The sequence below is a fragment of the Chiloscyllium plagiosum genome, chromosome 34 (assembly GCF_004010195.1).
Source record: "Chiloscyllium plagiosum isolate BGI_BamShark_2017 chromosome 34, ASM401019v2, whole genome shotgun sequence".
In the NCBI taxonomy this organism is placed as follows: Eukaryota; Metazoa; Chordata; class Chondrichthyes; order Orectolobiformes; family Hemiscylliidae; genus Chiloscyllium; species Chiloscyllium plagiosum.
Window position 1 is genome coordinate 34,783,742 of NC_057743.1, and position 14,888 is coordinate 34,798,629.

Sequence of the window (14,888 nt, forward strand, 5' to 3'; positions counted from 1 at the left end):
AGCACGGAAACAGACCCTTCAGTCCAACCCGTCCATGCTGACCAGATATCCCAACACAATCTAGTCCCACCTGCCAGCACCTGGCCCATATCCCTCCAAACCCTTCCTATTCATATACCCATCCTAATGCCTCTTAAAATGTTGTAATTGTACCAGCCTCCACCACATCCTCTGGCAGCTCATTCCATACACACACACCACCCTATATCCCTCCAAACCCTTCCTATTCATATACCCATCCAAATGCCTCTTCAAATGTTGTAATTGTACCAGCCTCCACCACATCCTCTGGCAGCTCATTCCATACACACACACCACCCTCTGAGTGAAAACGTTGCACCTTAGGTCTCTTTTGTATCTTTCCCCTTTCACCCTAAACCTTTGTTCTCTAGTTCTGGACTCCCCCATCCCAGCGAAAAGACTTTGTCTATTTATCCTATCTATGCCCCTCATAATTTTATAAACCTCTGGAAGGTTACCACTGAGCCTCAAGACGCTCCAGGGAAAATAGCTCTAGCCTGTTCAGCCTCTCCCTGTAGCTCAAATCCTCCAACCCCGGCAAAATCCTTGTAAATCTTTTCTGAACCCTTTCAAGTTTCACAACATCTTTCCAAAGGAAGGAGACCAGAATTGTGAATTAAACTCCATCTGCCACTTCTCAGCCCATTGGCCCATCTGATCAAGATCCCGATGTAATCAGAGGTAAGCTGCTTTGCTGTCCACTACACCTGCAATTTTGGTGTCATCTGCAAACTTACTAACTATACCTCGTATGCTCGCATCCAAATCATTTATGTAAATGACAAAAAGTAGAGGAACCACTGATTTTTGTGGCACTCCACTGGTCACAGGCCTCCAGTCTGAAAAATAATCCTCCACCACCACCCTTTGTACCTTTGAGCCAGTTCTGTATCCAAATGGCTCGTTCTCCCTGTATTCCGTGAGATCTAACCTTGCTAATCAGTCTCCCATGGGGAACCTTGTTGAATGCCTTACTGAAGTCCATATAGTGCACATCAACTGCTCTGCCCTCATCAATCCTCTTTGTTACTTCTTCAAAAAACTCAATCAAGTTTGTGAGACATGGTATCCCACGCACAAAGCCATGTTGCCTATCCCTAATCAGTCCCTGCCTTTCCAAATACATGTACATCCTGTACCTCAGGATTCCCTCCAACAACATGCCCACCACTGACGTCAGGCTCACTGGTCTATAGTTCCCTGGCTTGTCCTTACCACCTTTCTTAAATAGTGGCACCACGTTAGCCAATCTCCAGTCTTCCGGCACCTCACCTGTGACTATCGATGCATACATTAGCTTGTCCCAACAGATAGGAGCTGGAGGCCATTTGGCCCCTAAGACTGTTCACTATCCCATTAGATCACATCTGAGCTACACCTTAACTCCATCATACCATCAGTGGCCACGGAAATGAACCAGGTATTTTCACGAGACCACTATACAGTCAAGATATTCAACAATCCACAAATTACTCAGTTCTTGAGAAAATGTGTTATGGAAAAATAGAGTGGTGTGCAGATTTCAACTTTTCCAGAAAGCATTACAATCCCGTGCACCTTTGTTGTTGGTTTTGCAGCTACATTAGTGAATCTGTTGTGCTTGTATCTTTGCTCACATCATGGTAGCTCAGTGGTTGGCACTGCTGCCTCATAGCCCCAGTAACCTGGGTTTGATTCCAGCTGTGGGTGTGACGTTTGCACATTCTCCCCACATCTGCATGGGTCTCGTCAGGTGCTCTGGTTTCCTTCCACAATCCAGAGATGTGCAGGTTAGGCGGATGGGCCATGGTATGTTGCGGGGGTGGGGTGGGTCTGGGTGGGATGTTCTTCGGAGGCTTGGTGCAGACTCAGTGGGTTGAAAGAATCCCTACAGTGCAGGTAGAGACAGAGATTGCTCGCTTACACTTGCGAGAAGTGACAGATATTCACAGACAGGAACCCATTCCTTGTAAACTAAAGGAACATGTGCAGTGCTTGCAACTTTCTTGAATTTGACCGGAAGCTTCTCCAAGGCAACACCTCAGCTGACCAAATCATTTTGTCAACCAATTAGAACCCTTCTCTCCTGTCATAAAAGTTGGTGTCATTATCTGAAGATTGGTGTTCCCGTGTTGGTCCTAATGAGTGCGAGACAAAAGGCTTTGAGAACACACATCTCTCGAGCAAAATCCAAGGGAGTGCAATGCTTAAATCAAAATTTTGCAGCACCAGGCATTTCCTAAGCTGGGCCATCTATCTGTCCCTAAAAATCTGTTTTGATTTGAGGCGTTTGATTGTCAGTTGTTAATATTGAGGGTGTTAAAATCTGACAAGATGAAAATGATGGCACTGTAATAAAGATGCTCCCATTGCAGCTCTAAACTAATTGTGCGGCACGGACTGTCTGAGAGAAGCTACTAATCGATTTGGTGCTACTGAATGTTAATGCTAATCACATAAGTGCTCTGCGAGTACCTTGCACTTGCTGGCAGCTGAGATTAATCTCAGGTAGCGCAGCTTGTGACCTTAGCCTCTGAGCTGGGGGCAGCAGCCAAGCATTGCTTATGTAATTACACTTTGAACTGTGTAATCACCCGCCCTAATCTCGGAGGGCTCACAATTAGCCAAGCCCCCGGCAGGCCGCAGGACCTGAGCAATTGCAGCCTACCCATCGCTTCTATCTTCCTGGACAGCCGGCAGATGAATAACACTCAATTAAACCCGCATGGTAATGGCGAGGAGGCGGCGTACATGTGATTGTAATTAGCTGTAATCACAGGGAACAATCCCACCAGACAAGCTGTCAGCTTTTGCTGCCTGTAACCCTCTCCCCACCCCCTTGCCGGTCACCTTCCAATATGGTCGCCCCACTTTCCCAGAAGTCTTGCCAAAATGCCCCAAGGGATGTTCACATTTGGAACAAAGGTCACTGAATCAGCTGACTTCAAGGTTAAATAAGGGTCAAACTGCTGATTGAGATTCCACCTTTTTGTACCCTCTTCTCTCTCTAACACCCTATTCTCCTATTCAGGCTCTCACATCCTGACAGTCAAATGCGAGAACCCAATGCTCATTCTGAATGATGCTTGTGTTTTGTCTTGACTGCTTTATTTAACAGACCATTTGAAACATTGATTACTCTCCAAGTGAGGTCTGTCTGATACATACTTCGGCATTTTAGTGTTCACAGATGCAAATCTTTGGTCCCAAATTCTTGCTTTGAAATATGATTCTGTAACTTCACTGCATGACCTTTTCTCAAAGGTGACAGATTAAAACTGCTGAGTTGCTTGTACCAGCTAAAGGCTGGGGACAGGAAGGGAGGGTTTGGGTGGCCGGGAGGGTGGGTGCTGGATTCATTTGAAACTAGACACAGAGGCTGGTTAAGGAAAAGTTACACAATATCTGAATCCTTTTGGCATCAAGTGGTAATTCTTAATATGTTAACCATCAGAGTCCAGATTTTGATGAGGATTATTTCAGATATTCAGCTGGTGACTGGGACACTGTGAAAGGTTATCATAAACACACATGAAGGCTCCTGATTTTTGACAGGACCATTAATAGAGTCATATAGCACGGAAACAGACCCTTCGATTCAACTCATCCATGCTGACCAGAAATCTAAAATTAATCTAGTCCCATTTTCCAGCATTTGGCCCATATCTCTCTAAACCCTTCCTATTCATACACCCATCCAGATGTTTTATAAATCCAGATGCCTTGTAATTGTACCAGCTTCCACCACTTCCTCTAGTAACTCATTCCATACATGCACCGCCCTCTGTGTGAAAATGTTGCCCTTGAGGTTCCTTTTTAAATCTTTCCCCTCTCACCTTAAACCTATGCCCTCTAGTTTTGGACTCCCCTACCCTGTGGAAAAAGACCTTGGCTATTCACCCTATTCCTGCCCTTCATGATTTTATAAACTTTATAAGGTCACCCCTCAGCCTCCAACGTTCCATGGAAGAAAGCACCAGCCTATTCAGCCTCTCCCTATAGCTCAAACCCTCCAACTCAGCAACATCCTTTTCACAATTGCCCTTTAGGGAAGGAAAGCACCTGGTGTGGATTATAGGCTAGGTGGGTTAGACATTGGTTATGCAGGGATAGTGTCTGTGTAGACTCGATGGGCTGAGCAGCCTGCTTCCACACTAGGGATTCTGTGAAATCTTTTCTGAACTCTCTCAAGTTTTACAACATCCTTCAGGTAGAAGGGCAACCAGATTTGCATGCAGTATTCCAAAAGTGCCCCCCCACCAACATCCTGTACAGCCGCAACATGTTATCCCAACCACTGTACTGCTGCGTGGTAACTGACAATTAAGTTGAAAAGCTTTGGCATCTATTGAAATGTACATAGACAAGAGGACTAGACAGAAGATCAGGTTAGCACACAATACTGCCTCTTCCACCAATCAGTTCCAAAGGATTCATTTTGCAGTTTTTATGTCCACTCTGTTCTTCCAATACTTTGTTAGCTATGATCCGTCCTTCGCATTTTGATATTATTCCCTCACCTCAACAGAATGCCCTTAGACATCAGCACTTACACATCCAGGTGAGTGAACAACTGAGAGGGAGTGAGAAAAAGAAAGAAAGAGGGGAGAATTAAAACAAGAAATGATAGAAAAAAGGAGAGAGAAGGAGGAGAGAGGAGAAAGGAAGCAGAGAGAAAACGAGAGATGAAAAGAACTCTATTCAGGACATCCCACCTTACAGTACTTTTCTCACCAAGTTACAGTGATCATCTAGGAAGTGGCACAGTGACTCAGTGGTTAGCACTGCTGCCTCACAGTGCCAGGGATCCCGGTTTGATTCCAGCCTTGGGCGACTGTCTGTGTGGAGTTTACACATTCGCTGCGTGTCTGTGTGGTTTTCCCCCGGGTGCTCAGGTTAATTCCCACAACGAAAACATGTGCAGGTTAGGTGGATTGGCAACGCTAAATTGACCTGTAGTGTCCAGGTATGTGCAGGCTGAGTGGGTTAGCCATGCGGAATGCAGGGTTATAGGGATGGGATGCTCTTCGGTGGGGACTCAATGGGCTGAATGGTCTGCTTCCACACTGTAGGGATTCTATGATTCTAAGCCTAGCAACCACAGTGTGCAATACAGGATTCTATAAATTGTATTTATAACCTGCCTTCGGGACGCTGGACATGGCATTAATGAGGACCTCTCCCTATTTTACCTCCAGTAGTTACGTGGAAGCATTTATTTCCACCTGAGGGGTGAAAGGGGGCCTCAGTTTTAGGTTTCAGCCGTGAGACAACATCTTGGACAGGGTAGCGTCATTCACGTAGCCCCCTCAACCTTCAGACCCTGATATCACAATGAACAAAGAAAGTTTACAGCCCAGGAACAGACCCTTTGGCCCTCCAAGCCAATCCAAATCCATTGTCGAAACCTGTCACCTAATCCCTAAGCATCTGTATCCCTCTGCTCCCCACTTACTCATGCATCTGTCCAGACGCATCTTAAATGAATCTACCGTGCCTGCCTCTACCATCTCTGCTAGCAACGCGCTCCAGACATCCAACACCCTCTGTGTAAAATACTTGCCACGTGTATCCCCCTTAAACTTTACACCTCTCACCTTGAAAGCGTGACCTCTCGTTATTGAATCCTTCACCCTGGGAAAAAGCTTATCTCTATTCACCCTGTCTCTACACTTCATGATTTGGCAGACCTCAATCAGGTCCGCCCTCAATCTCCTTTTTTCTAATGAAAACAATCCTAACCTACTCAACCTCTACCAACGGTGCCATGGCCAAGCGTAACCCACTGGAAACAGGGCTCCCCTTCTGCACAGGTTTCAAATGTGAAAGCCCCATTGTTAAAGGTGGCAAAGTTCTATTAAGTACAATGGCGAGAATATTCTGGAAGAGTCACGGTTAAGAAATACCGTTGGGGCAGAGTGAACGGCGGTGCTGAGAATAATACTGGATGTAAAACTGTTCACTTCCTCAGGACTCACATCTCTTTACCTTGGGTCACCAAAAGCAAAAAAATGAAACACAAAGTAATTATAAATAATTGAGATTAAGCTAAGCAATAAAAAGATGGCAAACGGTCTGATCTATTCAAAGTTAAACACGCTGTTGGAGGAGAGGCAGAACAGAACCATCTCCCGTGTTATACACATTAACCAATATTGTTCAATAGGCAAGACTGTCTTAAATAACAAAAAACAAATGTAACCATTAATGTTCAGACCCTGACAAGCGATTTAAGTCCAGGAACGGTTATAACCAGTTGAGGACCAGGCTTGACTGGGTCGATGTTGCTGATGTATTGTTCCTGTAATGCTGAGGGTTGTATTGCTGCTGTAACTAATACCAGGAATTCCTTTGTGGGCAATTATTCCTTTTTTTTTGAAAAAGCAAAACACAGAATGCACACCACTGTTTGCAACTCAGACTGTTCCCTATGGTGCACTCCCCAGGACACACACATGGAATTTTAAGGGAGTATCTGATTGCTATATAGACCCTCCCAATCTGGCTTTTGGCCTGTCAAAGATTTCTCTTGAAAAAAAATGCAATCATGAAAGTGTGGATTTATAATGCTATGGGAAACGTAGCGATGTTAACCTATTCAGGAGCGTCAATGACAAAAATCAGTTATGTGCTGATAAATGAACAAGAGGTCTTTTCTGAAAATAAAACTAATAAATCTCTTAGAAAGCTTTAATTAGCTAACTGTAGTGTCACAAATCATGACTTTCTGCACACGTTCTGTCTTTGTACCCAGCTAGGTGGATTAGCCATGGTAAATGTGGGGTTATGAGATATAAAAGGGGACTGGGTCTGGATAGGATAAACTTTGGAGGCTCCGTGTGACCTCAATGGGCTGAATGGCCTCCTTCCGTGCTGTGTTCTACAATTCTCTCTTGTAAAATAATCCTGCCCTTTACAGTCTTACGCTCCCCCTCAAGAGGCATTTGGATGGGTATATGAACAGGAAGGGTTTGGTGCTGGGCTGGGTGCTGGCAGGTGGGACTAGATTGGGTTGGGATATCTGGACGGGTTGGACTGAAGGGTCTGTTTCCATGCTGTACATCTCTATGACTCTAAGTGGAAACTGCCTCCCTCCAAAACCCCAGCACCTGAGATTTTGCTCTTCAAAATCAAACCACATATTAATATTTGTTAGTCAATGTGTTTTGTTTTAAAAACATGCGATAGATATGAAGAAATGATTTCAAAAGCACAGATAATAAATGAGGCTAAAACCAAAGTAACTTCGTTTGGAATAAGCAGAAAATAAAATCAATAATAAAAGCTCCATACACATCCAAAGTATTTGATTTATTAAATCTGCATCATAGTTGTAAATCTTTAATCCGATTTCATTCTGTAATCTGATGGAAAGGTATTGCATTTAGTGGTTAATTTGATAGTCTCTGCTTTCACATTTGTTTAGTGGGAGCCATTCATCTATTTTATTACATACCTATTCCTGACAGCTTTTAAACACCACAACACACAAGGAAAGCTATAATTCATCACACTTCACCTCACGTTGTCCACATTGTGTGGAGTAAGCTGCTTCTTGAAGGCAGTCCACACAGTGTTGGACTGAGTCAACATTTTTTTTGGAATACAACACCATGCCACTCACAATTGACTCATTTGAAGTTTGGTTTTCTGCTGTTGATTCTCAGCCTGAGTCTGATATTTCCGATCTCGGACACCCCCGGATTGTGAAAATTCTGGGGTTATCAGTATAATCTTATAATCAACAATATTAGGAGGCTGAGATACATAGACTCTTGATCAGGAGAGGAATTAAGGGTTATGGGGAAAATGCAGGAACACGGACGTGAGGAATGTCGGATCAGCCATGATCCTATTGAATGGCACAGCAAGCCAGAGGGGCTGAATGGCCTACTCCAGTTCCCATGGTCTTATCCCTTCTGTTGCCTCAAGTCAGTAAAATAAATGGCCCCATTGTCACCGGGTCACTTTCAAAGATTTCTTTCACTTTTTCCCCTCATCGTGAGCCTTTCTGCAGATGCATTTGAGAAAGCCACTTGCACAACTGGTAAATAACACAGAAAAAGTCACAGCAGGCTGGGAAGGAGTGATTTAATCGGGTTGGAACACAGGCCACATTTGGCTAAGACAAGAAGAATTTGTGTTAACAAAATCATAAACCCAATCCTTCAAATTCTTTTCCCCTTTTTTTAAGAGCATACTTGTTTTCTCTTGTCACGACTAAAATAAGTCCATGGAGGAGGTCGGTATCCCATCAGCGAGTCTCCCTTTATTTACACATGCACAGTACATCGACTCTGACCAGCCAGCTCAGATCCGGTCCCTACAGTTGTGAGAATTTCTGAGAGTCTTTTTTTTTTAAATTGACGCACACTACCACTGCACCCAGAGAGGGTCCAGCAGTAGTGCTTATATTTTCTTCAAATCCCCCGTGGCTGTGTGTGTATGTACAGTGACACAGTAAGAAGACATCATTGTGCAAACTCATACTTTAAAAGTGGACTTAGCATTTTGTTGCCACTGCTACACAAACTCTTGTACCACTGTGTCTTAGCGGAACGGAATCATAACATCCCTACAGTGTGGAAACAGGCCATGAGGCCCAATAAGTTCACTCAACTGAGCTTCCGAAGAGTAACCCACCCAGACCCATTCCCCTACATTTACCCCTGACTAATGCACCTAACCTACACATCCCTGAACACTAGGGGCAATTTAGCTTGGCTAATTCACCTAACCTGCACATCCTTTGGGTTGTGGGAGGAAACCAGAGCACCCAGAGCAAACCCATGCAGACACGGGGAGAATGCACAAACTCCACTCAGACAGTCGCCCAAAGCTGGAATCGAACCCGGGTCCCTGGCACTGTGAGGCAGCAGTGCTAACCGCTGAGCCACCGTGGGTCAAACCACCCTGTACCTTCCCTGGCACTGTCCTGATATTCCCCAGCCCTTATAGCCTTCATGGTCATACCCAGCGGAAACCCAGAACTTGTTGCTGAGGCTCACTCGAAAATTTGAAAGAGATGATCAATAGATTTTGGTTGGTTTAGGCATGGCGGGTACGTGGAGTGAAGTCACAGATTAGCTGTGATCTGGCTGAACAATGGATCTTGAAAGGCTGAAAGACCCTTTCCCGATCATGTGTTTTCCTTCTCTTATGTTAAGAATTTCAACCCAAAACAAAACCAAAATTTTAAAAAAGATCTATTCAAGACTCTGATGTCTGACATACCAATGGCAAGAAATGTCAGATCAATCATGATCCTATTGAACAGCAGAGAAGACTTGAGGGGCCAAATGGCCTATTCCTGTTCCTATTTCTTACCGTCTTATTTCTAAAGGGACTTTTGGCATCAGAGGAGACATCTGAGAGTAAAGATGCTTAATACTGAGGCCCCCTCTGCCTATTACACTGGTGGATATACAAAGAGCAAGGAGTCCCATATTAATAAATCAAAAGGAGCATGAGCATGCCATTCAGTCCCTCAAGCTTGCACTATATAGTCTCTATTCCACACTCAATACTGACAACCTCTGACTCCCTCATGAGTCAGGAATCTATCTGCCTCTACCAAAGACTCCCAAACCTCTGGAGAAAAGATCCCTGCCTATCTCCATCTTAAATGGGAATGCCTTTATGCTTAAACCACGGCCCCAATTCCAGTGAACATTCTTCCCTCAACAATCAGCGGGAATGGCTCATTCATTCCAACAGCTGGTTAAGGAATCTTGGTGTGGGCAAATTGGCCATTCCATTTGTAAACAAAACCAGATTGCTGTGTGTGAAGTGTTGTGTGACAGTCAACAGCATCCAAAGAGGGCACCCAACGGATAGTTTGTTCAGCCAAAACGCTAAGAGAATCGCTCCAACACGGCCAGTTAAAACTAAACTCGGGGAAAGTAGCAGAGTAGATACTCAGCACTTAAAAGGGTAGACATTCCCAGGAAAAGAAAGAGTTCCACTCCAGATTGTAGCCAGCTAAGACAAGCATATGCTGCCTCCCCAGTCTGTGGTCACACCAACCTCAACTTACTCCCCAGCTACGTAGAAATCAAATTACTTTTTACACACAGTTACACAGTTTAAATGCCGAGAGCCTCCAAGCTACAGCAATGAACCAGGATCAAAAACCACTTCACATGAATATCCCTAACTCTCCAAGCTTTATGTGGAAACAGGAGAGCAGCAAAATAAAAACATTTTTTTAAAAATCACTATCGGGTGCACAGTATATTGTGAGCATTAGGCTGAGATGGGTATGCTTACCCAGGATCACACTGCAAAGCAAGAAAAATAAAACAAATAATCAAAATAGAGAGAAAAAAAAAGTCTGAATAAACTGTTCTTACTGGGTTATAGCCTTATTGAAGTTAACAGAAGGACTTTACTGTACCAGACTGCAGGGGGTTCATTCTGCTTTTCATCTCTAAGGGTAGCAACTCAAAGTTCTGCTGTAAATTTGAGGAAACAAAATACTGTTCCCTTTTGGTTCTTTTATTCACAAGTCATTTACTTCCGTCTGTCAGCTTTCAGCTGTCTGAGGCCCATAAAACTCTGGCATCCCCTTGCTAAACCTCACCGTCTCTCAAACCCATGTCTCTACCTTAAGCTTTCAATGACTGGTCTTCCAGCCTCCTCCTTCGACTTCATGTCAAATCGTATGTCCATTTCATCACCTATGATGGATCCGTGGACATTTTGTCAGAGGAAAGGTGCTGAGTAATTGCTAACTGCTCTCATTGCATTCTTGCTCCATGAATCTTTGATGCCAGGTTAGTATCAATTCTCTTAACCTCTCACTCCTAAAGGTGCCAAAAACTTCCACTTCCAAAACCCCATTGAATGTTTCAATGATTTCTGAATGTAAATATCAGTCAAGTAGTGTGAGAGGGCAAAGATCTAAAAGAGGTAAAAACAATGACTGCAGATACTGGAAACCAGATTTTGGATTAGTGGTGCTGGAAGAGCACATCAGTTCACGCAGCATCCGAGCAGCAGCAAAAGACCTTTTCACGCAGAGGGTGGTGCGTGTATGGAATGAACTGCCAGAGGAAGTGGTGGAGGCTGGTACCAATTGCAACATTTAAAAGGCATCTGGATGGGAATACGAATAGGGAGGGTATAGAGGGATATGGGAGGAGAAAGTGAGGTCTGCAGATGCTGGAGATCAAAGTTGAAACTTTATTGCTGGAACAGCACAGCAGGTCAGGCAGCATCCAGGGAACAGGAGATTCGACGTTTCGGGCACAGGCCCTTCTTCAGGATTCCTGAAGAAGGGCCTGTGCCCGAAACGTCGAATCTCCTGTTCCCTGGATGCTGCCTGACCTGCTGTGCTGTTCCAGCAATAAAGTTTCAACTATAGAGGGATATGGGCCAGGTGCTGGCAGGTGGGACTAGATTGTCGTGGTATATCTGGACGAGTTGGACTGAAGGGTCTGTTTCCGTGCTTTACATCTCTAGGACTCTGACTCTCAGTGTGATAAAACCAATATTTAGTGCGCAACCTGTTAAAACTCATGGTAGTGCGTCAGACAACAATCCATGACAAATGCAGTTAAATGGAACAAGAAAGTAAATGTAGACACGGGAGGGTCATGGAGTCATTCAGCACTGACACAGACCCTTCAGTCCAACTAGTCCACACCGACCAAGTTCCCAAATTAAACTCGTCCCACTTGCCTGCATTTGGCCCATATCCTTCTAAAGCTTTCCTATTCATGTTCTTATCTAAATGTCTATTAAACATTGTGATTGTAACTGCATCCACCATTTCTCTGCAAGTTCATTCCACACACGAACCAGTCTATGTGAAAAGGCTGCCCCTCATTTCCTTTCTAAAACTTTCTCCTCTCACCTTAAAAATATGCCCTGTAGTTTCAAACTCCACTCACCTTAGAGAAAAGACCCTTGCTATTCACCTTAACCATGCCCCTGATGATTTTATAAACCTCTATAAAGGTCAACCTCCTCCTCTCTAGTGAAAGAGGTCCCAGCCAATTTCCATAACTCAAACCCATTCCTGGCACCATCCTGGCAAATGTTTTCTGAACCATGTCCAATTTGAGAGGTGGGGGTGCGGGGATTGGCATAGGTTCACAACTATAGTTAGAACAACTGTTTCAGAAAGACTGGAAACAAAAAACAAACAAATTGCCACATTTTCAAATGCTGCCACTACCTCTCACAGAGAGTAGAGTAATGCGGATTTCTCCTTAACACAAACAGTTCCAAATGACTAAATCAGGCAATGGATACCTCTGTATTCACAGAACGGAGCCTGTTGCAACAAGGTGATGACAGAATGGACACTGACCTCTCGTTAAAGTGTGCGTCCCTGTGTTGGGGGAGTCCCTGCTTCCTCCTCTGACTCGATGAATTACTCGAAGATGGAATGTGAGACTCCATGGTACTGGAGTTCCGAACTGCAACGACTGCTTCTTGACGGGCCCTCAGGAGGTCTGCGAGGAGGCAAAAACATTCATTTTCCTTTTATTTGGCATTTCCCCGCCTCAGCAGCGAAGATATATGAATACTTCAGCCCTTCACCAGCACCATAAATACACTGCCAGAAGCCATCGCACACTGAAAAGCACACAGTGTTTGTTTTCAGTCTGAAACACTTGCATTTATGATTACCAAGGTCTCAGCTCTTCCCAGTAACATTAGCTTTTTGGATTTCTGTGATCCCAGCTTTACATTTCCCCCACCCCAGCGCGGCAATCTACAGTCAATATATTCCATCTGCAGAAGTGGGCAGAGTGATAACAGAGCCTCACTCAAAGTGTTATGTCATTATTTGACTAACATGGAATGCAGGCTATTACTAAAGGGGTCTCTACAAAGATACTCTGGACCGTCCTAATTGACCTCCCACAATCCAAAGATGTGCAGGTTAGGTGAACCGGCCATGGGAAATTGCCCAGAGTGTTCAGGGATGTGACAACCTGGTGGAATTGGCTGATTATTGCAGCTCAACCCCCCAAGATCTCCACGCCCCTCTAATTCTGGGTTTTGCACATCCCTGATTTTAAATGCTCCAAGTCCAGTGGTCTCACCTTCAGCTCCCTGTGCTGTCTGATCTAGAATTCTGTCAGGATCAGAGTTTGCTTGGTAGTATTTCTGCAGGATGTCTTACTAATTAAAGGCACTACAGAAATGCCAGTTGTTGTTGTGGCATGGATGGATTGTCATGATGGTTGCTAACAGTTAGGATTGATGTTATTAACATTTTTTATTCATTCACTGGATGTGGGTATCACTGGCTAAGACAGCATTTATTGCCCATCCCTAATTGCCCAGAGGGCAGTTAACAGCCAACCACATTGCTGTGGGTCGGGAGTCACATGTAGGCCAGACCAGGTAAAGATGGCAGTTTCCTTCCCTAAAGGAAATTGATGAATCAGTTGGATTTTTATAACAATCGTTAGTGGTTATGTTGTCACCATTAAACTAGCTTTAGTTTTTATTCCTGAATTTTTGTTGAATTCGGATTTTACCATCAGCCATCATGTAATACAAACCCACATCCCAGAACAGTAGCTTGGGGCTTTGAATTGCTAATCTAATAACATTACCATTACCAGCTGCTCCAGTAACCTTCCAAAAGAGCAGTCCACCCAGACCCCCCACCCGTTATCCCTTTAACCCTGCATTTCCCACACCGACCCTCTGAAGACCATCCCACCCTGTAAGCCTGCATTTCCCATGGCTCATCCACCTAGCCAGCACATCCCTGGACACTGTGGGTATTTGCACCTGGCTAATCCACCTAACCTGCACACCTTTGGCCTGTGGAAGGAAACCACAGCATCCAAAGGAAACCTACAAGACACAGGAGAAGGTGCAAACTCCACCCAGTCGCCCGAGGCTGGAGTCAAACCTGGGTACCTACGCTGTGAGGCAACTGTGTTAACCACTGAGCCACCATGCCTTTCTTCCCTCAAAGAGGCAGTGCCCATGGGTTATTTTGAACTGGAAGCTGACATAAGTCCTATCATGAGCGCTGCATAATCTAAGACTGAGACAACAATCATTTGTATTTACTTAACATGTTTACTGGAGTAACAAATCTCAAAGCACTTCATGGGAGTGTTTTAGTTCAGAATATAACACCAGGGTACAGAAGGACATCTTAGGCCAGGGATCAAAAGTGGGTTGTAAGGAGTTTGTTAAAACATAGAGTACAGCACAGGAACAGACCCACCATGTCTGTGCCAACTAATCCCATCTGCACATGGTCCCTATCTCTCTATTCCCTACCTGTTCATGTGTCTGTCTAAATACCTCATATACAGTACAACTGTTTCAGCTTCCACCACCTCCCCCTAACAGCAGGTTCCATGCACCTACCACCCTCTGCATTTAAAAAAACCTGCCTCGTACAAGTCCTTTAAATTTTCCTCCTGTCACCTTAAACCTATGCTCCCTGGTATTTGTCATGTGAAAATGGGCCAATTAAAAAGAGTTTACTGATGTTTCCACTCCATCAATTTCATTCCTGTCATTTCCATTCGAACAGTGAGTCTTGGTTACGACACTGGGTAAAATGAGCTTTTACTGGTGTTAATGAGGCCAACATCTGAAGAATGAGAGAGCTGGAACACGATGAATTAAAGATTATACTATCGAAAGCCAACTGAACGCAATCAATTTCAGAACCAGTGAATGCTCTGGGAAAATAACATTGTTAAACTGTTAAAGCTGGGAGAATTCAGTTTAATCTCTTTGCTCATCTCCTGCTGTTAACCCATACTTTCACAAGTTGGCAAATCTAAAACTTTATTCTTCTCTGAATTATCCCCCCTCAGACCTGGGTTTCAGCAAAGGAGAATGAGGTAGAGGGGTGATTCCAGGGCTTAGATCTAGCACAACTAAAGGCATGGTTA

The 14,888-nt window shown here is 44.3% G+C and overlaps 1 protein-coding gene across 11 annotated transcripts in view; it reads right to left on the reverse strand.

Moving 5' to 3' along the window:
- Window positions 1-14,888, reverse strand: part of samd11 (sterile alpha motif domain containing 11) — a 309,440-nt gene that overhangs the window by 58,849 nt on the left and 235,703 nt on the right. For all 11 annotated transcript variants that reach the window (XM_043676145.1, XM_043676142.1, XM_043676146.1 and 8 more), the window contains one exon: window positions 12,317-12,461. In XM_043676145.1, coding sequence (XP_043532080.1) covers window positions 12,317-12,461 — 145 coding nt within the window. The remainder of the gene's footprint in view (window positions 1-12,316; window positions 12,462-14,888) is intronic.